Here is a 25,196-nt window from a genome sequence, read left to right on the forward strand (position 1 = left end):
AAAAAAAAAAAAAAAAAATTGTAACGTGTTTATAAGATATAATAGATTTATTAATACTTCTTTATCTATAGTATGTACTAGTTACATGTAATGTGACTAGAGATATGTAAAAGCAAGACACATGTATATCTACGTTTCTATATGCAATCGTCATTACAACGCAACATTGACTTTTCATATTGGGGTCAATTCTACTATTCTCCATCTCATTCATGTGCAATTTCACTACGTACAGCTAATAAGATGACATTTATTAACACACTTTAACATACACCATTCATTCGATTTTACAGCTATAGAAAAAGACTAAGTTTTCTACTAAGATCCCCAGAATGTTAAAAGTGTCGTTTACGATAGCAGTCTTTGTAAACATTATTATCATGCAAATGGTTCCTACGTTTGTTGACTCTATAAATAGGTCAAACAAGATGCAAGTCGGGCCGAGTATACGACTGCATCCCCTAATGAATTAACGATTAGAATTCTAAGCATAAAAACAAAGGCTTTTATTGTAAAAGGATGGAGATGTACCGTGAGATAATTATACTGTTGACTAATATTTGTAAAAGTAAAAATGTGTTTTCGTTATTTGTCTATTTTTGCCATATAATAAAATTAGTAAGTTTAAATTAGGAAGTCCTATAAAACAAAATAAAATATAGCATAAGACACTCGCAGATAACATGGTTTATTATTTTGGCTAACCCACATGGTGACACTGGAATTCACACGTTAATTATCTATGTTAAAAGGAATTCTTTTATAGTTATGTGCAATGAAAATATAAGTCTTTATAATAAGTATCGATTAAATTGACAAAGGTGTTCTTAATATTACAGCAAATACAGATGTAAAAATCGCTCTTCTAGAATAATGAATGACATCTAGAAGAATCTACAAAAGAAAATAATTGCACGCTTTGTGTCATTATTAACAGCTGACACGGAATTCAGGTACCTACGACATTTACGTCATTAAACTACGGTTCTACAATCGATATTAAGCATCGCGCTCATGCAAGCAATATTCGCCGAGTAAATTGAGCTCTTCCAAACCACTGGCTTTACGATTTTAGACCTGCTGCACTTCAAGCGTACCAGAAAATTTTTGCTTTGAACTTAAACGTCGATTAATGTTGGTTATATTTGCTAAAGTACTTAAGCTTATCAGAAGATAAGCTGGTACTAGAAAGTACCAATGTATCATCGAATCTGACGGTTTATGTGTTGCATGAATTAATTTTGTCATAAATTCCTTGATACTGCTTTTTTGTTTTAACAATATTTTATCGGTTTAACTTACTGATTTTATTAGTCACGCTGAGGTATAATTTTTTTCTTAACCGAATAAAGAAAGGCACACGTCCTCTTAACATGTTATCGGCTAAGGAAGTAATTTCTTAAAGTCGGCTTTAACTTTTTATTCTATAAATCACATTTTGATTTGAATTGTATAAGCGATGATCAGTATATATTACATGAACTTGTGTTTTGTAAAAGTACTTTTACCTTCCTGTTACGTACAGATGAACAACAACAGAAAATATACTATTTAAATAGTAATAGTTGCGAAACATATACTGTCACATTTATAAATTCAACAAACGTAACACTTCGTAGAATATTTCAGAATTGAAAACGTCGAGCACGGCTCTGAATATTCATTTTTACACCTGCCGATGCAACTAGGTTTATAGTTTATACGGTGCAAAAATGTCTAAATGCTTTCGTACTTTGCGTAATATTCCGGTTGTTGAGCGGCGGTCGGGGCGTGCGATGTGAAATGGTTTCCGCATCAAGTGACGCCGTTAACAGAAGATAGGGACCGCAACGGATCTGGGTCGATTGTCGACTCTGATTACTGTTCCCAGTTTCCACGTGTTACACGGAATTAGAGTATGTCAACGGCCGCTATTGAATACATGTTATTGTTGATGTGGTTGCGATGCGTACTTATTTGGTTATGCTATGTGTTAATAAAAATGAGTCTAGTGAACTTTCGCTTTTTTAAATTGAATTTAAATTAGTGCTTACTTATCTACTTATAGATATATAACACAGGCTTTATTATGTAAATTCTGACGATACTCGACGTGTTATAGTACAGAAATGCTTCATTCATAAACATAATAGCTACAGCGGCAATCGCAAGTCACAGTTTTATAACTAACATTATAGCTTGGACAGTAATTGCTTTGGCGGTAATAAAGCTTCAGCTACGGAATGTAGCCAAGTTTAAAGACTAAAGCGTTCAAATGCACACAAGTTGAATGTTTAAATGTTTGAAAACGACCAGTTTTACAACAAAATTGAGTTTGTTTAGCAAAATGTTTAGTTGCAATAGCTATTTCTGAATATCTACAAATTCTTTCCTGATTAAATTATTTTACACATAAATCCGTAGGAATGATTGCGGCGCCATATATAGTAATTGATATTGACACATTACGTTCCGTATTTAATACACAAAGACAACAACCGCGTCATAATCTTAACAAAATTACCCAGTATGGTAAAGTATATATACTGAATTAACACTATTTATTCAAGAGGGCAATATCATTTAAGACTAATTAAATATACCGGTCAAGTCACACGAAGATTAATACGAGCAAACGGGAATTCAACATTTTCTATCAGTTCCACACTCTCGACCTCCTGTGTGTAATTACATCTATCTGGATCATGGAAGAGGCTTATATGCCCGTGTCTGATTAATTAATTAAAGTGTGTAATACGAGGGCTAGTTTATATCATGGTTAAAGCTGATATTCAGGGCAGTGACGTGACACTTTGTGTTGGAACATGAAATTTTACTCTTTTATTAAACTTTTATTTATACTATCTTTGTTACTATATGTATTAATTTCTTGTATGTATTTATGCACTTTCTACCTTTTCAAACAACCCAAGATTGCCTGAAAGAAATCGCTTCTAAGCGATAAGGCCACCAAATTGTACAATAGTTATTAGTTATTTGTTTTTGTTAATTGTTACACCAATGTGAATTGTACACTAGTGTTTTTATTATTTATTATTATTAGGTATAGATTATTCGACAAAAAACGATATACATTACACTTACCGCTCTCGATGTCTTTACCATCTTTTAAGATACAAATTATGCACGAAATTTTGCGTTAAGAGTAAGAGAACTTCAGCAATTGCACAAAATACAAATCGAGAAAACTATCTCTATTTTCCTGCTAGATTTTGATTACGCTCATTTTTGTACCGACTTTTATGACGCGATTACGAAAACAAGAAAGCTGCTCAGGTGTAAATGCAAATCTGGAAGTGTAATACCAAGCAAAGCTAGTTTAACACTATTCCGGGCGGGTATCGCTTGGTTGGACTGTGCTTTACCGGGATTGTGGAAGTAAATCCATTTGAGCCAAGCGTTATTTTTATACCATTAGAAATAGAAAAAATGTATGTATTTTATTATTTTTTGTCTGAAGCACACGCACAGATTATTAAATAATGTAATAAGATACAACGCTTTATTTTCTGTAGCATTACAATTTTACGGAAGGTGTATTTTAAATTAATAACTGAATTATTAATCTAAATAATTTAATAGAATTCAATTAACAATTTGTACTGAGGGATACTATCCTAAATGAAGTCTATTCCATAATTTATAGACAAGATGAGCTGTATATATTATTTGCTATATAGCTATATAGCAAATGATCCTTTAAACTAAATAAATTTCTAACAATTAAATTCTTTGAGCATATCATTACATTACGGTCCCTTTTAAAAAGATACCTTATTAGTGATACTTCTAGTTCCCAGCGTAGCTTAATGATAAATTCAGTTTAATTTCATTATTCGCAATGGGAACACTAGTTCGCTTTGTGTCCGCTGTCACCTGCATTATTCACTCGTTTAATTCAATACGGATTATTTAAAGTTCGTAATTACCGCTGATAAATTATTAATTAGTTTACGCCTTGCATTCACGCTGTACATAATTGAAGTTGTGTGTGTGGCTGTTAAGTTTGATGTAGAGTTAACATTCTATATGATTATGAAAGTTGCAATGTCTAGTCTATACAAAATAAATATAGTTTTAAAGTATAATGCTAAGTCAAAATGAAAGTGCATCATAAACATTGATTATTCATTAGATATTCAATGCATAATATAATAATAATAAAAAAAGTACTATATTTTATATGTGAATTACATAATGACGAGTTACGAGTAGGTTTATAATTTTAAATGCTCGTAAATTTTAGTAGCTAAACGTTAAAGGTAAATATGATGTAATAAATATAAGTACTCATATGTTATCCTACTAATATTATAAATGCGAAAGTTTGTAAGGATGTGTTTGTTGCTCTTTCACGCAAAAACTACTGAACCGATTGCAATGAAATTTGGTACGTAGACAGATGGACAGCTGGAATAACATATAGGCAACTTTTTATCCCGATATTTCTACGGGATACGGATTTACGCGGATGAAACCGCGGGACGCAGCTAGTATTGAATAATATAAAGTTACATGTGTTACAAAGATAAGTGCTGCTTACATGGAATGTCTAGAAATAGTTACGCAAGTAGCACTTGTAACAGAGGTCTACGATTTCTGGTTATTTCGAGCGGAACGGCTTATTCTTCCTGTCATAAAACCGAAGCACTCCATGGGAGGGACAGTACTGTATAATAAGTGATTATAATACTTAAATATTGAAGCAATCACCATAAATAAATAAATAACACAGAATATTTTTTACGAAATCCTTATTAACAACATAAGTCTATACTAATATTATAAAGCTAAAGAGTTATTTTGTTTGTTTGAACGCACTAATTTCAAAAAGTTCTGGTCAATTTTGAAAAATTATTTCACTTTTAGATCGCCCATTTATTGAGGAAGCCTTCATGCCGGCGGCTATATATATACCACGAGCAAAGTCGGAACGGACCACTAGTTTGTATATATGTTTGTTAAATTGTGAGGTAGAGCTGCTGCAAATAATAAGGAACGGATTGCAGACGGGAATAAAGGAATGAACAGGGAAGCTGAGGGAAAGTATCCTTTCCCTTCGTGGGCCAACGGCTCCCTCATTTACCGAACGAAACACAGTAACATGCTACTATTGCTGATCTTCTGGGGTATGGTAGGTATTAAGGTTATATTCATTACATGAAAATTACAAAAATATGACAACAGGTACACCCACGATGGGCACTTTGAAACATACTAAAAATACAGGCAATAAATCTTTTAAAGATTTTCACGAGACTTTTACAACAGTGCGTACTGAACTCACCGCTAAGAAAAAGCAATAGCTGTAGGTACGTATATAAAAGCAATGTCATAAATGTAATGAGCAAATTCTATCAAGCTACATTCGCCAATTAGAGAGCCACACCGACATCACATCTGGCTCAGTTTACTAAGCATTAGCAAGCCGCAAGTGGTGTAATATTGTACATAGACTACAATAGACACCTGCGTTTTGGCCGGATTAAATATTATTTTTATTTAATGACTAGATGATTTTTTTTGTGTTAAATGCTAAGAAGGTGGAGTATAAAATTACAAGAATTGCAAGTGCATATTTAATGTTTTGTTCTTTTAACAGAAAAGGGGGTACTATACTTGTATTAGTTTTTTTTATTTCTGAATTTGTTTTTTTTAGGTAATATATGTCATTGCTATAGGAAGTATTACTTACAACCTGACTGTTTTTTTTCTAACTTTTTGAAGGCATTTTTGTCTCGTTTTCTTGCCTTTTTTTCATGTACGATAAAATTGTTTTACTAGTTATTGGAGCAAGAAAGTTAGATATTTCATGAACCTGTTGAAAAAATACTTTTGAGGGAATTTATGACGAAACAAATTATTTATTAAAAGAAAAATATAAACAACAAACACATTGAACGCAACGTTATAAAAATACAACGCAACATAACCACAAAATGTTTTTTGCTAAAACGACGAATCGCCCCCGAACTCGATCGTACGAAATGTTAGAGCTGTAATGGAAATGGCGGTATTTTATTACCTATACCGAAGAACGTATTTAGTTTAGTATTTTAAGGTGAATATAAATTTTATTATATCCCCAGTGTTGTTCTCGCTAAGTACGGTACTTTGTTATGTTGACACGGATAATCTAAAGCGCTCAGCTTTTTGCGGTATGCGCGTAAACTCGAAAATATTTTGCTTGTGGATAACCTTTCAAATTATGTATAGTATTTTGAAGCAGCTACACAACACTAAATCTCATTTTAAATCACGTAGGTAAAAGTTAAGTATCAAAGAAAATATTTTTTATATCTGAATAGGATTTGATTTAACTGTTTGAACCTTCCGATTGAATTTTATGCGATTACACTTTGAAGATATAAAATAAAGTGATGCCAAAGATAAGCCAGCTGTCTTCAATTTTTCCCCCAGGCGTCTGACTGACTTTATTAACGAAAATCAAATATTCATCATTATCAGCGACATAAAAGATGTCATCTGACGTGAACCTATAAAAACTTTACTAAGTTTTAGCTCCGCGTCCCTTGAGTGGAAAATTTAGTCTACGGCACTTTGCGTCATTACGTTATAAATTTTTTATATAAGTACAACGTGAAGTCTCCGTATTATACATCGTGGTAAATAGAATAGAGCAAGGCTGTTAGTTGGTTTTAATGCGTTGTATATTTAAGATACAAGACTACCAACTTATCCTTACGACCTGATATATATAATGTATATTTTTTTCTCGTTGTGCACTCGTTAAATTTTCAAAAGCCTAATATCCCTTAAATATCACATATTTCACAGCCATTTCATGTGATCATTAGCTGTAATAATGTAAATCTTTTATTATAAAACAATATGTAGTTCGTTACGGAACGTTGAAGTTACATGACACACGTATAATATGTTAAAATCTAAACATGTAAAAGGAATAATCCGCGTATTATAAATAAAAGCAGTATATGATTATATGAAACTTCATAGCTGGTCATGATCATATACAGATTTATAGTATAGAAAAGTTAATTATCATACATTAAATTATGATCACTATTACAAAATATAACAAACGAAACTACCGTCATCATAGCATAATCATTTGAAATTTCCATCGAACCTTTTGGTTATGATTTTGTACTGTCTTACCTATTGGAATCAGCAGCAGTTGAAGTAACAGCATGATGCACCGTCTTGCCTCTCTTACGTCTCCTCGTTCTCTTTCTGGAGTATGAAGCAAGTAAAAGTCCTTTCCTAGCGTCGATGCGTTTCTTCTTATCTTTTGCGAGCGTCCGTACTGCGAGCGACGACGGGTCGAAGCTGAAGGTCGAATCATCCCGGTGCTCGTTCAGGTCTTTCTTTCTTTCCTAGATTACACAACATTTGAAATATATAGCAAGTATCTAACACATATAATATATATTTTGAACATGAAACATTAATCGTTTCACTACATGTATTAATTTTAAAGTTCAATTTAATTTTACATAATAATATATTTTTTTTTATGTCATAGCGGGCAGCTGAGCTGGTGGTTCGTCTGATGGTAAGCGATCACCACCGCCCATAAACATTCGCAAAGGTAGTAAGTACCTCTGTGAATGCGCTGCCCGCTTTTATGGGGAAAGGAAAGGATTAACAACTGGAAAGAAGGAATGGACTGGGATGGGTGAGAAAAGAAAACGGGCCTCCGTTAATAGGTCTTAGTTATTAATATTAAGCAACAATATAACAAAATCATCACAGCCCGTATTTTTTTTTAATTACAACGTTACCTCCTGTGTTATCTGTGATTCCTCTTCATAGCTAAGCGCAACGACGGCCAGCATTAGGTTGATGAGGTAGAAAGATCCGAAAAACACAACTACCGTGAAAAATGACACTGACATCGGACCGCAGGACGAGAGTACCTGAAAACAGAGATATACTCTTTAATGTACAATATTATTTTGTCAATCAAACCTAGATCGAGTATCAAAGAATGTGAAAGTGTATTAACTTGTTTGTTTGCCTTTTTTACATCACAATGATTATTTTGATCTGAAATTGTGATGTATTTTTTGTCTCTGGTATTAGTTAGGAGGCTAGACGTAGACGTAGGCTACACTTTCCCGTAGTGAAACATATCAGCTGTGGGCGAAAAGCTAGTATGTATATACACATTTTTAACAATAAGAACAAAGAAGTTTAATTAATAAGTTGAATTTATAAAAACAAAATCCGTCAATAAGCCAAAAATCCAAACTGAAAGGATTTAATACGATTTAATTTATTTATGACTCATCATCATTACTGAATACTTTGATTTTAATTTGAAGCTTCATCTTGAAACGAACAAACGAAATTATTTAATTAACAAAGTTCATTCAACAGCTCTCGGTGTTTGTTCTCTTTACATTCTACATCAAGGAGTTGAATTGAAAATGCCTTGTTAAATATAATTTTAACAATATCATTGCTACCTTGAAAACATTTGATATTCCACATCAGAAACGAACTCATACATTTATACGAATAATAAAGTTTTTCTTGTATGAATTAACGTTAAGCGCGCTACCAATTACCCTACATTTGCCTAATTCGATAGCGGTCTAACCGACCCTTATTTTGGCTTGTCGTTTATATCTGTCCTGAAATAAACGAGGGCTTACACGGTTTATAGCATTTTATTTCGGGCTCATTACAATTCTACGTTTTTGCTATTGAAGCTCGTTAAATAATATGATATTTTATAATAACTGTCTAAATTTATAATTAGCGGAACCCGAAGTTGTTGTTTTGTGTGAACTTCTAATATAACATACCTAATTCTCGTGTCTTAAAAATTCTAGCTTTTTTCTTTGACTGTTCTGACTAGCCTAACCCTATTGTTTTGTTATAGTTCGTTGTTTTTACTCGAAATTATGTAAAAACTTTCATCAATCTTACAAGCTATCATTACGTAAAATACGTTAGTTATTAGTAGGGCTACTAATGTTTGATAACTTTACAAACATATGTTCGGAGAACAGGCTTAAAATAGTCGGGATTCCTTGCTGTACCGGTAAGCGTTTATTGATTAAGCCTACTTTTTAATACCACGGACTAAACAAAAAAATAGGACTTTCGGTTTAATAATGAGGGCTTTCATTTTGACTAGCAAAAGAATATTTTACAAATATAAAAGAAAAATACTGAGGCGCTTAAAAGTGGTTCTGATAAATTTGAAACATCCTCAAATCGGATGTTATTCATAAATCTATTTAGTAACACATTAAATATTAATTATGCGTGTCACAGGAGACATCATGTCCTTTTTAATTAATTTTCGCAAGCGTTACATCCCATATGGAGTTGCGAAACCTTTGTTGTGGTAGGACCGCGGGCGTAAGATAATGTAGCAAGGGATTTTGTTTGATTCTCCGGGTAATACTAAGCTATATTATGAAAACATGTTTTGCTACATACTCTGAATATATATTTGAAGCAAGCTTTGGGGTCGGCTATCTTCTTGTTAAATCAAGGCCCGGGTTAAGTCTTAATGTTGACGGTCAAGTTTCAGCAATTTGTTTTTTGTGTTTTATGTATAAATAAATGAAGAAATAACTACAATTGATCTTAATCAAGTCAGGATATATACATTGAAAACCAGTAACATAAATAAGCATATATGGCATGAAGAGAAATAATACCTGAATATTTTTTTAGAACTTTTTGCTGGTGTCCATAATAAAATAAAATTTAACCAATGCAATAAAATTTAACTCATGTCAAAGATATTGTCTGAGTCATGAATTGTCTCTCCGTTGACGTTGAGGGACTTGTGGTTGCATACGCAAGGTAATTGTAGGCGACCAGGCAAGTAATGAAATCCTAATAGTCCGTTACCGACTAGTCGCATTGCGGTGTTCTAGAACATTTACGGTGGTTACTACCGACGTAAGGAAAGCAATTGTATTCATGGCATATATTTGAATCAAAGTTAGTTACGAGTAAAACTTGCAGCATACAAAACTTTCATATACGTAGCAACGCGTAGCGCGTAGTACCTCTACGTAAATACGTAGCACATAAGATGATGTAAGTGCATATTAATGTTGATTTAATTGTGGGTTTTGTGTTGAAATACAAAATTGATATAAATAGACTTGTAAACATTCCGCTTGCACAATTTACGGCAGTTTCCATAAATACCGCAACCGTCAAAATCGTACAAACTGCAAATTACGCCGTCATGTAAAACTGAGCTGAGGTAATAACCGCGATAGTAAAGACCTTTGTTTATTATTGTATTATTCGATTAGTCTTTGTGTTGGCTATATTATATAGCAATAATAAAATAGTATGTAGAAGATTAATTATGCATTTGTTTCATTGATCGGTTTTCTTTAAAGCCAAGTCTTACAAGACCGAGACAATATTTTAATGGTCCCCACCGGCAATCCAACCTAAGACCTCTTGGGTCTACGCTCACGTGCTAACCACTGCACCGATTAGAATCTAAATAATTATGAAGGGAAGGCCCGCAAAAACTGTGGATGGATTGTACGAGATATTATCTATGCGATCGGTGCTGAAGTATATTACACAGTAAAAAAGAAAGAAAATATATATTGCGGCAAGCATGTAACATACCATGTTATAAACATTTTCCCAGTAATCCAAAGTGATAAGTTGGAACGTTGTGAGCATGGACCAGAGGAAGTTATCAAAGTTCGTGTACCCGTGGTTAGGGTTCGGGCCGACACACAGACAGGTGTATTCTGGCGGACAATGCCTGGCCCCAGTGAGGTTTCCGCATAGAATCGGTAATTCTTCATCATTCATCATCCAATGTGAAGGGTCCTTTATCCATCTGCAACAAACGATAAATTCGAGTATTTAACGATAATTGTGCTGTCATTTTTTTATAATTTTAATGCGCACACACTTTATACAATTATTTCGAGCCGTGTCGTATAAAAGATTTGTTTATTCAAATACTTTTTTTAATATCGATTAAGATTGTATATCATCAGCCTGAAACATCAGAGACACAGCCAGAAACTATTCTATTCCTTAGAGACAATAAAATTCATCGTACGTTAAGATCAACTAAATTCAAATGAAATCAAAACCAGATCACTCACTGCGCCCAAAGTTCATCGGTGAAATTCTCTCCAGCCGGTATAACCAGATTCTTCACACATTTGTTCCTTAATTCCCCCATATATACTTGCAAGGCGAATAAAGCGAATACCATCAGGCAGAATATCGTCAGGGTCATTACTTCGGCTAGTTGTTTGAACGAGTGGAGCAGTGCGTTGATGATCGTTTTTAAACCTGTATAACAAACATGTAACATGTAATAAATCCCTACTAGTATTATAAATGTCAAAGTAATTCCGTTTCACTGTATCTTCTTGACGCCTATATCATTCAACGGATTTGGATGAAATTTAGAATAGAGACATATCATAGTTTATATCACAGAAATCCCAAGGGTAAGGCAGGCGGGAACTATGCGGGGAAAACCCTGGGACTATCTATCATTTCCTTTAAGAACGCGAGCGAGGCTGCGGGCGCAAAGCTAGTAACTAATATTTACATATCTCAGATGAAACACAGTTACAACATACAATACAACGAATATATATCGGATGCCACAATAGATATATCTATATATATAAAATTCTCGTGTCACAGTTTTCGTTGCCATACTCCTCCGAAACGGCTTGACCTATTCCTCTGAAATTTGGTAAGCATATTGGGTAGGTCTGAGAATCGGCCAACATCTATTTTTTATCCCGATATTCCTACGGGATACGGACTTACGCGGGTGAAACCGCGGGGCGCAGCTAGTAATAAATAGTATTAATATGTGTCTAATTACGTGTAGGTATTGTACAAATATGGTTTAGCAATAATAATATGCTTAATTCATTTGAAATACACGTAATATATATAATAATCGTTTAATGTTAAGTTATTTTTAGGTCAAACATGTATTTACGAAACACAACGTTTATTAATATAATCAATTCAATAATGAAACAATGAATACTGAAAACAACAATTTTAAATGTAATTATTCAATTATCCAATCATGTTATTTCATATACACTTGTTGAAAATAAGCATTTATATTGGTATTTGTGTTACCGAATTAACATCTTGGCTAATAACTGAAACAATACAATTGTGCTTACATTTCCAATTAAAGTTGAAATTCATAAACAATGATACAGAATTCATAGCCGATTCGCAGGCCAATTAACAAAAGCTCTTTAGAGATTCAAAACTTGATGCCAATTAGAAGACAATAATGCTTGTTCGCTACAGTTTAATGAAGGAATCGCAATTTCGTTTTTAATCTTTATATCATACTAGCTGACCCGGCAAACTTCTACCTTACTCTTATCATGTAGGGGTGCGAAAAATTGATGTTGGACGATTTTCACACCTACCCGATATGCTCACATAATTTCATAAGATATGTCCAGCCGTTTCAGAGGAGTATGGGAATCAACATTGTGGCACGAGAATTTTATATACTAGATGTTCCTGATTACCTGAGAGACAGCTCTAACTATATTAAGCCTTAAGATTGTGTAATTTGTGTTTATTTTTGAATTTTGAACTTTTTTTGGTGTATATATATTAATTCATTCATTCGTTCAATGCATATATTCCAACAAATTGTTTAATGTACTTTTTTATTCTGAAACATTAAAGTTAAGTGCCTCTTGCGGGGGTCTGGGGCAGATGTACCAAATATGAAGAAATATGACGGAGAAGAAAAGTAACAGTTATAATACACTACCTGCGCCCCACGGTTTCACCCGCGTAAGTACGTATCCCGTAGGAATATCGGGATAAAAGTTGCCTATATGTTATTCCAGTTGTCCAGCTGTCTACATACCAAATTGCAATTTGTTCAGTAGTATTTGCGCGAAAGAGCAACAAATACAGACACATCCTTACAAACTTTCGCATTAGTAGGATAGGATAATAGGATTATTATTATTAGGATTTCAATAAAGTTTTTATATAGTGTCGTATATCGGATTCATGCAAATCATATCATAATGTAGCTCCGTCGCTACGTGAAAAGACAAAAAAAAAACAAAAAGTAAGTTAGTATAGTTATCATGCCATCAAATAAACACGCTTAACTTTAAAACCATCTTTGGATTAAGGGGACAAAAACTTCGCTATTGTATATCTTCACATATACCATATAAATCTCTCCATTTCAGTCAGATCTCGATACGGTATTGCTTTGAAGCACCTCTTTAGTACGGCTTTATGCTTTTCAAATATTGCTTTTATCAAACATTGTTGGTTTTGAGAGATTGAAGTCTAGACTTCTATGTAATGGATAAGAAATTTTCCTCTATAATATCTTGTTTATGCGATACCATTACTGTACAAATATTTATGCATTCTTTAGTTACATTGACAACGATTTTTCCATTAATATGATTCAGTTCTTCTACGGTACGGTTGAAATTTATTATTTTCTTTATAATACAACAATTTGCGATATAGAACGCTATCATCTTTTCAATAGTATTCAAACATTTGAATATGAGTATTAATTCAAACACCTGGTTACTAAAATAACTGGGTATATAGCAATCTGACAAGCGGGTGTACTACACTGACGACAAGTTAACTAAAACGAAATTGGATCTCTACGAAGAACTTATACTATTACGACTATTAGAATAAATACGATTTTAGATATTATCTTAATCTTTACTAATAATCTTAGTCGAGAAATTTATTGCGTCTCTTCGACTTTAAATCAAGTCTTCAGAATAATAGAATGTCTACTCACCAGGCATTATAGAAACTGTTTTGAGCGCTCGTAGCACCCTGAAGGTCCGGAGCCCAGCCAGGTTGCCCACCTCCATCCCAATGGTGGCGTACCCCGACGTAATCACAACAAAGTCGAGCCAATTCCACGGGTTCCGTAAGTACGTGTACTTGTTTAGAATGAAGCCTTTCGCTATGCACTTGATTATCATCTCCGCCGTATAGATCGCCAGGAAAATGTACCTGAAAATAAGTTACATTCAGTTTACGCAGTATTGGTGATAGTTGATGTCCGATCCGTTTTGGAAATTCTATCAAGAATTTTTGTATAGATGTTACCTAAAAGTGTTCACAAAGGACAGAAGACAATAATTAAATTAGCAAAATTGTAGGATTCTACTCTTCCAACAAACAAGCCAAAAAGTCTAATAAGAAGAGAAAGCATATATTAAGAAGTGATCCTTTTTGTCAATTTAAATCTATGATCCGGCCCCCGGGAGAAAAAACATGGTTATGTCGGATTCTTACAGACTAAAACCCCACTGTATTCCTTCAAGCCGCTTTAGTGAAGGGGCCACAGGTGCTGGTTAGGATTCGTCCACGACCATATATAATATACAAAATGTTTAATTGTTCTTTTTTATAATGTAATTTTACTGAATCTTAAACTATTAAAATCTAACTAGATATAAAAACAATAATAAATTCCTATCTAATACGATAATAAATTAAATTTAACATAGTTCTATACCTATAGAAACTATATTTCATTAGGAATATCAAATCTTCATTCCCGCTTCAATAAGACTAGCCGCAAACTATCAAGATGGGATATTGCATAGCTGAAATGACGACTGTTCCCTGGTATTAATGAACGTTGGTAACAAGTAATGAATAAATTAGTATTTTATAGTTTTTTAGTGTTTTATAGTATTTACTGACGAAAAATACAAATGCGATAATTTACTGTGTTTAGTAGCTTTTATGTTTCGACAAGATTACTTGACATGTAAGCTTGATTTAGTAATAAATACTTTTTAGTTTACTTTTAATTACATTCGGGGGAAAGATGAAAATATAAAAAATGACGTTAATGAAGAAATATACTTATAGGTACATACTTATTATGATAACACAGATATCTATGAAATAATTAATAGGTTTCTGTGTTTCTACTTTCTTCTGATTTTGTAGAAAATTTATTGATCTTAAAATAAATAAATATAATATAATAAATATTTAAGTACTTACTTAAATGGAAAAGTTATGGATATTTTTGTTTTTGAAACAATATTAATTTTAAAAGTATTAATTACTAGCTTTTCGCTCCGGCTTCGCCTGTGATACATATATGAAGTTGCAGCTTTTAATGATGAAAGAATTTTTCAATCGGTCCAGTGGTTTTTGCGTAAAAACGTAACAAACATTCAAAATACAAACTTTTCCTCTTTATAATATTACTATAGATTTATCTTTATCGTATTATAATTCATTGCGTTAAAACAATAATTCAATTTTTATTATTTCTAGAAGGAAATATTTATAACAAAAATGATTAACACATATCTTAATGTACTTACTGGTAATAGAATTTAGATATAGCATTGCATTAGTTTTTACCTATGAACCAAGCATATTTATTATATCTAATTATGTGATTAAATTATAAGTACCTATTTAAAAGCTGTTCTTTAAATTCGAAATATAATCTACAGATAACATTGTAAAATTCAATCTTAAGATATATTGATTCGAAGATAAAATTGTCATCTTATTGTGTCTGGATGAACAGCTTCATTATGCCCGGAGGCGTTTAATATAGCTGATGTTATCCAGCTACGATAGCGCCATTCAGAGATTCTCTTTCAAAATTGCATTAACATTTAGGACAATATTTGAACATTGGTCATTTTATGATCATATGGGATTATAAGCCGCTTATAATATTATGTTATCTAAAAATATTTATAAATATACTCTATATAGAACATTTTCAAATTTGCAGCATTGTTTGGACCCCTTCAACTAATTCGTTTCATATTTTTGTACTTTCACCCTCATAATTAATTACTTGAATATTTTCATGGTCAGAATAATTTTATTTACATTAATTTTGTCATTAATAAGCTTATTTCAAAACAGATTTACTTAAAAGTGCATGCAATATTAACATTAACGTGTAAGCCCTGAATTTTAATTAAATAAAGTTATAGATGCAATGTTTTGTCATTGTACAAAAATTAACTAACTTTATTTATCGTAAAGCTAGTTTTCCATTTCTGGGGTCGATATCGTAAACTACAAACATTTATTCGTAGTGGAAGAGCATAGACAGGACAACAATTTTTCAACCTTGGGTCCAAATATCTCTTCAACTATTTATTATAGCAAAAATTCTATGCAGAAGCCTCTATTTCATTATAGGTCTTTTCAACGACACCATCATTATTTAAGGTTTTTGTGAATTTATGATTTCATCCCCTCGTTACATGTATCGACACAAAACTGTTTTAGTGGTTTTTACATGACTGACATACGAACAAACAGAAAAAAACACCATTGTTTTTAATAAAAAAATTAATTACCAGGCTTTGATTTTTATAACAATGAATATCAATTCTCGTTTAACTTGACCTGAATATATAAAAGAACAGATAAAAAAAAAGATAAAATTGATGCAGCCGATTATACGTTATGCGCGTACAAACTTTTCGGTGTATCATTTTTGTTTATACTACTGTATAAATTAATAATATTTTTTTATATTAAAAGATATATATTCATTCTTTCTGCAAGACCAGATTTGTTGTTATTTTCTAATGATTATGATGTCATTATACATTACAATACGTTATTAAACGCCAAAAAATAGAGCATAGTTCTACACAACGCCTACTAATTCTGTTAGCATTATACCTCGGATGCACTAACTCGATACCGTAGACGCTGAACGCTCAATTAAGCGTAACTAATTGGGTTACATCCTGTGTCTGTCGCCGAAAAGGTTCTATCGTAAAATATTAATAGAATTGTTTCAATTACGACCATTATTTCTGGCTCTTTTAAGGCTCGTGGGCGGCTTTTTTGGCAATTTACTTATTGCGGCTTATAGTTATACGAACAAGTTAAAATGGTATGAATTTTTTAGATTAATGAAAAAATTAATAATCCAACCAATATTTTAATTTAAATTAAATAGAATATGTTTGGTTATATTTATACTGAAATTTCAACAACAGTATTAGATTCACTTAAATGATGTTTTAATATTCAGTATTTTGATGCATGATCTATTGTTTTTTTATTGACAAAACGGAATTCTAACATAAACACTTGTCTAGTTATTTAGTACATGGAGTATATGCTTATTCTTAGAAGATTAATAGACATTCATGCTATATATAGCCTACGCTAAAATTATACTTCTCACGCTGAAAATAAAAGGTTATTTGACCGGTAGAGGTGATCAATATTACCTAGACGACGTTGTACCAAAATAATACGAAATAACGTAGACAGGTTTCATACCGACACATTTATCGTGTAAAATAGTAAAATTTCCGTAAAAATTTCCGTGTCAAACACGGTTCAAATGGAAATGGTTAATGGAGTGGTTTCATCAAGATTTTCAAAACTAATGAACCGGTTTTCATTATAAATTTGAATATATATTTTAAAATGGCATAGATTCGTTTGCATTCTGTATCGGGTCATTACCTTAACAGGCGTCGTAAACAGTTTGTAAAAAATCCGCTATCATAATGATATTTTAAAATCTCTGATTATTTTCGCTTTAAAGGGAGAAAAATATTGCAAATACAAGATAATAATATGATCTAGATGAGATTTCTCGGAGAGAAATCTTTCATTAAAAATGAATTATCCGTACAGCTAGCTCAGCTCAGTCATTGTTACTCACAATAATCCTATAATTTGATCTTAATCTTACGATAGATTTAATGGTTACTTTTAAATGGTAGATAGAAATTTTAGTTTTGTTTCTGTTTTCGTAAACGGATATAATTAGATTTACAGAGTTGAGTTGTGGTAATATTTTGCCGTTTAAAATGTACGAAAATTTTCGAAACACATTTTAATTTTTGAGTGTTAGTTTTAAAAAAAATGTCAAAAAGCGGGATTTGAACCTGAATCTTTCGCAATACGATAGCGACGCCCAACTACTGGACTACCCATTATCCCTATTATCCTCACTCACCTCATGTAATTTATTCTATTCTTTAAGCCTACCTACCTACTACCTACATATTTTTTTCACATATTAAAAACATATATGCAGTTTTTAATATGGTTTGCTTCAAATGCCTTCCACTTTAATAAATAAATGTCTGGGTTTGCCGTTTGGGTTAATCTATCCGGGAGCAAATCTGCGAATTGTGATCGTGTTGTTGGCAGGCTTCCCTCCAACTAGACTGATTTAGTGTGACATCAAATTTAGCCCATATTCGACAAGAGAGATGTAGTCCGCTTTTACATTATTAAGCGTCCTATACATGTATCACTGAAATTTATAGAGAGCTAAAATATGGAGTCTTGATAGATTGGCAAGACCACGCTTTGTTCTTGAAAATTCTTAGATTCTTGTGTTTGATTTTACTCGAGTATTATACAGTTAGAAATTAAAAACTTTTTAACGGATTTTAAACGTATTCATTATATTTAGGTTAGAGCGTGGTCACGGGGAGACTCCCCGTGTACGCTCGCTGTAAAGTGTTCGAAACGTCGGGTTAATAACATAATGAATAAATCTCGTTTAAAATCCGTTAAAAAGTTTTTAATTTCGAAATGCCATTTAATTAAAAACGCTTAATCATCAGGCTAATCTAAAAAAAATATAGGTACTGTTTCTTGTTTTCAATTGTAAATCCCCTTGTGAGTGAATTACTTCAACAAGTATCAATCCTCATATTTCAAACCGTATTAATATTAAACGTATAACGTAATGTACATGAGAGTATATGTCTAGGCATTCCAATTATATTGTGCAATTCATAATCGTAGGTGTACGGGCCGCGTTAAGCTCTCATTAATCAAAGTCTCATTTATGGTTATTTTATGAATAATTACTTAGTAATCAGACAGTTCGCAATACGACGATAATCGATGTGCTTGCAATCTGTTTCAGCCAACTATAATACACTCGTGTAACAAACGAATATGTTTTTATAAAACTACTTAGTTTAAGGCTTATATCTGAAGAGGGTTTCCTTACTTATGTATAACTAGCTTTTCGCCCGCGGCTTCGCCCGCGTAGAATTCGCTTATATCGCGCGACATGGTAAGGAGTATTTTCTTCGCATTAAAAAGTATGGTTTGTTCTTTCCCACGTTTAGCTCCATCTTCATACCAAGTTTCATCAAAATCGGTTTGACAATAACGAACTTTCATACAAACTGTCATCCCCTCTTTCAACCCTTTCTACCCTTTATTCGCGATAAAAAGTATCCTATGTCCTTTCCCAAGTTCAGTTCTATCTTCATACCAAATTTTATCAAAATCGAATCAGTGGTTTAGGCGTGAAAGCGTAACAGACAGACAGACAGACAGAGTTACTTTCGCATTTATAATATTAGTAGGGATAGTAGGGATATACGAGCTAAAGAGATTAGCATCCTTATTTAAAGTAACGTTAACGTGGCTCTTTATCTCCCCAACACAGTTCTTTAAAAAGCGATTGATTAACATCTATTGGCTTTCTTGAATAAATTAGCATATCTTATAAATCACGGGACGACGATATCGTCATTTCAAATCTCGGTTAAGTCATAAAATTAATTCGGAAGAAAACTTTCTCTTTGATTACTTCTATTCGCTCTTGACGGTATTTGGTAATTTTGGGGGAATCTGTTTCTGAAATTTATGAAGTTTCACTTCTTTATGCTTTGTTTGATTGAAAATATTTTTAGTGTTTATTTAGCTTTATATCTGACATGTAAAACATTCTAACTGTGATTTTCTAAGGTTCAAAGTAACTTATCAATGCAGTTTTAGTAATTGCGGTTTATTTGCATTTGGTACAATTTACAATTTGTAATAGCTTAACTGGTATTAAAAGAAATTCGATGTACTTTGCTAAGCGGCACTCAGCCAATTCTGAAAACAATTTCAAGGCACGAGCGAAGGCAAAAAGTTCCCAAGAGTTGCAGTTCGCAAAATAGTAGTGTTTCGGGTATTTCATGGTTTATTTACACAAATTCGTGCTTGAAATAAGTCGCATTAGGATAGTACACAAAGCACGGGTCTTGAATTTAAAATTAGTTAGCATAACTTTTGATTTCAAGAACGTAATTTATTTAGCTTACGTAAGAACTTATTCGAGGATTCATTTAATGCATTACTTAGCATGCAAATTTTGTTTGTATACGTCGCAAACTTTCGAGTAAATATACACAGTTATGCTGTGATATGTGTATATATGAGAGATTTGTTGGATGAAAACGTGAAATTTTAAAATTGCTTTTTGCTTGCTTTAATGTTTACTATAAATAGATACTAATACTATTACGGATAAAGTTAGATTGAAAGATTGATTTCAATAGAAAATAACGTATTTTCAGTATTTTAAATAAATTTTTTGAACAAATCACGGTACACGACAAATTAGATGTAAACATTTAACACACATTATTGCTACTTATTATGACGCATAATTTTTTTTATATTAAATGCACTAATCTACATATCAAGGTATGTTTTATAAAAAATATTCTTACTACAAAACAAAAGGTGGTTTATCAAAGGCAAATGTATTTTGGAATGATAAAACCCCGCTGAGAACGAGGGTAGACAAGGTAAACTGTTATTAGGTAGAGTATTTGTACAGGACCAACTCTTTAGATCCCCAAAACATTATTATAATACTCCTGCTTTTATAATACAAATGCAGGTACATTTATCAATATCTATACGAAACTTGTACAAGGTAGATTCTGGTGGTATACTGTCCAAACATTGGTGTTACTTCTAACAAATATGTAACTTATCAAAGACCAAATAATTATATTTTTTTTCGGTCATTCGAAAATATAATATACAAATGTTTTATGCGCACACATCACAGCTTAATTTTTCGACAGATTACGTCGTCGTCGTACGACGAGATCTCGCGGAATAGATTAATTATAATTTAACGGTGAGTAATGAACCATAAAATTATATCACAAAATATGAAAAGTACGGTTTTCTATTGGTTAATTCTATTAGTTTTCTATTTCAAGCTATACTTATTTATGCAATAAATAATATTAATTCAATAGAGAACGTGATCGACGTGTTATTTGAAACAGAACGTACACATAGAACGATTAAATACCTCCAACACGCGTGCCCCTTGATGTTTACCGACTACATAAAACACGACATTTATTTCGAAGTTTACTCCGTGAATTGGTGTACAACACAGAAAGGCTTCCTTCAAATATATGTGTGTATGTGTTTCGTTCGATATATTTAAAAGGTTGATGGTATTTACACACTATTTTTCATCATCTTTCATTTCTCGTCAACGGGGTTGCCTGGAAGAGATTGCTTTTGAGCGATAAGGCCGCCTATTCGCATATACGTGCCGTCATGATATTTTAGATATTATTTTTTTGTTTTTTTTTTTTATCTCATTGTTCTGGTATATATGGACAATTAAGAATAAATAAATATAAATTATCTTCGTTTTGATACTAACATAAATATTTGAAAAAAGAAACAAATCTCAAAAATAAAACACATAATTTCATACTTGTTTGATTTTAAATATCTGTGTTAAAAAAAAACAAGGATAATATATAAATTCATTAATTATTTGTGTGTATCACTGTTTGAAGCTTTGAATCAATGCATTCGCCCGCTTAGTCGTAATTTTTTGAGATAAAAATTATTCTATGTCCTTTCTCAATTATCTACCTACCTATGTACGAAATTTCATCCAATGCGGTTTAGTGCTTAACACTCAAAGAAGAGGAACACAGACAGAAAGACAGAGTCCATACATTTGAATTTATAATATTGTTAGGGATTATAAATGTAACATTATAATCGCGTATTGTTCCGTGCAATGACCCCCAAACACCATACTTGGTGATACTATGTATTACGGGGGGCGTTTAGCCCAAAAAGATCGCAGTCAATTAAATAATAACTAGTGTAGATAAGAGAATTCTATTTTAACAATACATAAAACTCTCCAACATTAGCAACGTAGCCCTACATCTAGGTATATCAACCTATACGCATTCAATTTGTAAATCGGGTAATTTCTAAATCCTTGAAACATTTCTCCACGTGTGTCTCGATCTCATAAAATTTAATGAACATTAATAGACACCCATTAAATTGAGTATTATAGCTAGGTTTTAGTACATGAAATAGAAATTGAGCTGCTCAATATTCTACTAGCTAGATAATCGTTTGGGATTGACACTCGGTGTGTCACGCACTCGCCGGCCACACGTCGATGGCTCTGTTAATTTGCGGGATTGCTTTCCACGACTCGAACAACTATTGGGATGTATCAATCCATCAGTTGTATTGAATGTATAGTTTTTATTTGCAGTGGCATAGCGGACAATGTGTGTTTTTAAAACGTTTTAATATAATGTACTAGAGAGTATTCAATGTAATTTGAGAGTTAGACATGTTATATCATATGTTATTTTACACATTAATTTGTAAACAAATTATGTAAAAGTAATCTCATTTAGTTTCGTGGTTTATTGGATCAAAACTTTCGAAATATATAATTCAATAAATTCTAATTATGTTTGAATTTTATTGTATTCAATAAAAAAAATATCTCAAATGTAACTGAGGACAATTGCGATCATGAGTAATTAATTGTTATATATGTTATGAATATGATAACACATTAAATTTCTTCGTAGTTTATAAACAATTGAGACTACTTATTTATTCTATTTACCATTCTTCCATTCTACCGCTGCAAAAATTATCTTCTACGATACAAAACCCTTTAAAACAAAAAAATATACCATACAATATATGCTTTAAAAATGGCCCACTTTCTCAGTCAATGAAGTATGTTAAGCTAGGGTAAAGGGATTAGCAGCTCAACCGAATACTATGATGCTTCCGGGCAATCGATACTTGTTGATCAAACACCTAGAACAGTATAATGCTATCTTAGTGACCTATTTACCTATATACACGGGATTATGTTGGTAACAAGATGTAGTAGCGTGATATAGGACTGATAACGGCTTAGTTTAACCTTGTGTATGACCAAATCATCATAAAATAAACGTTGTGTGAAACTAAGGCGATACGATACAATCTACTCTTATTTCTATTCAATTCTAAACTTTGTGACGTATTTAAATATGAAATAATTATTAAAACATTATTTAATAAAATATATATTTCAACAAATTTCCTTGCATTTGTGATGTGTGATGTTTAGGAACTTTATTCATTATTTTTGTATGCCAGTATAATACATGAAGTATTAATAGAGTTTATTACTTCGCTATTTATTAACACGCATTTATTGGCTTCATCTGAATACTTGTGTGAGTGTATGTAACTGACTCCTTGTGACTCGATTTTGATATACTTTTAACAGACAGGTTTATTCAAACTTTGTACTCGTATCAAGGATCCATAACAATACAATAATTTCATCAGTTTATCCTGATTAAAATCGCCGGGATTAAATAAATTCCTTAAGTAGATTATACGTAAGGAATATAAGAGAAAATAAGACAACATAGGTGATCCTTTGATTAAATGAGTTTTCAAGTTATTTAATTTATATACATTTACATTATAAAACCTAATTTATGTACGCACAATGCCAATTGCATTTTTTTTTAGGTTGCAAAATACGCTATTCATTTAAGTTCCCGAAATATATATGTATGTAACTGTCTTCAGGAAAACAAGGTCCTTACGGTATTACAGAGCTTGAAATGAGACAGACTTGTCAACAAGCTCCTTAGACTGTTCCAACGAAATTACGGCTTATTTGATTAAATTATAAGGCTCCTTGGTTGAGGGTAACGTTCTTTTATTAGGTTTTTTGCTCTGTTTTTATGATTGCGTTTATTTTTAGATTTGACTTCAATTTACGACTTTAAATGCGGTGGTCAAAGATATCATTTTAAATGTGCATGGTCGATTCTGAGCAATATTAAGGCAAAACGCTTATCCCATGTAAAATATAAATTTCATAGCACATTTTCATAGATGTATATATATATAAAAACGGTGAAAGATTTGTCATACGTAGGAACTTTTAGAATATTAATATAATAAATTATGTATGAAATATAAGAAATTTTGTAAAAAAGCTATTTAATGGACCAAATACTTAATACAATTTCCTATATGGGTTATGCGGGTGAGTTTAATTAAGTTCTGTACCATTAAAGCATTCTATAATATCGTTAACAGACACTTTACGCTGAGAACCGATGAACATCGTCCATCACAGCCACTGGCGAATGCGTTATCGAGTACATTAACAACAAATTGGCGGGAAATGCGTATAATGTTGCCACTGTCAAGCTGACGGACATGTTATTTATTATATTGTTTTGGCGCGATTTTAAGGCCGAATTGATGGGATATTGATTTTCAATTGTAAATTGTATTTTGCATAATGTTATAGGAAGTAGATAAGCTGAACAAGGTTATTATAATAATACAGTGTTATAGGTTTATGTGAACATAGTTTTGTATTAAATAGCAGGATTTGAGCGGCATATTACTATATCCGTTGGGGTATTTGCGGATGTATGAGTTCTGGTAATTTATAAATACCATATCAGTGATTATTTTTTATATTATAATATCAAGTATATAAACTATGTTATTTCTGATTACATACAGATTTGATCATAAAAGCATTCATATATATTCATAAATATTATTAAAACTATCACTAGCTATGTATTGATTTAACACTGTCGGACGTGTGAGCCCCGTCATCCGCAGTTATCTCGACGCATCTTAGCGCTATAGAAAAATATTTCTAATTCCTTTCCGATACTGTTCAAACTCGTTTAATGATAACCCGTCGAGATTTATCACGTTCAACCCTCCTCGCTTAACGCACACACGACACAAAACATTCGCACTCAAGTAATCCGATAAAATACGACGATACATCTTCGATGCATACCGCAAGTCATGTTAGTCTCTGAGGATTGATGAATGTGTCCTGGAGAGATATTATTATAAAGCACTTAGTTTGGAAAAAACATGTTTTTTATTGTACTCGTAGTAGGGTTGATAATTATATCACCGGCCGACATGATTTTCCTTGTCAAAATTCTGATGAATTTTTTCTACTAATCTAGGCGGGCTGATCACGAAATTAAACCTAATTTCATCTTATCACATCAGATTTTTTATAAATTCAGTTTATTGACATTTTTATATTTTTCAGCAAAAATAAA

The 25,196-nt window shown here is 32.2% G+C and overlaps 1 protein-coding gene across 1 annotated transcript in view; it reads right to left on the reverse strand.

The window, feature by feature from the left end:
* LOC119831906 (sodium channel protein 60E-like) overlaps nucleotides 1–25,196 on the reverse strand; it is a 111,088-nt gene that overhangs the window by 11,012 nt on the left and 74,880 nt on the right. The window contains exons 4-8 of the mRNA XM_038355475.1: nucleotides 13,793–14,013; nucleotides 11,100–11,292; nucleotides 10,606–10,825; nucleotides 7,767–7,901; nucleotides 7,141–7,358 (exon numbers count right to left, since the gene is read on the reverse strand). Of these exons, the coding sequence (XP_038211403.1) occupies nucleotides 7,141–7,358; nucleotides 7,767–7,901; nucleotides 10,606–10,825; nucleotides 11,100–11,292; nucleotides 13,793–14,013 (987 nt within the window). The remainder of the gene's footprint in view (nucleotides 1–7,140; nucleotides 7,359–7,766; nucleotides 7,902–10,605; nucleotides 10,826–11,099; nucleotides 11,293–13,792; nucleotides 14,014–25,196) is intronic.

Source organism: Zerene cesonia, chromosome 14, assembly GCF_012273895.1.
Source record: "Zerene cesonia ecotype Mississippi chromosome 14, Zerene_cesonia_1.1, whole genome shotgun sequence".
Taxonomy (NCBI): domain Eukaryota; kingdom Metazoa; phylum Arthropoda; class Insecta; order Lepidoptera; family Pieridae; genus Zerene; species Zerene cesonia.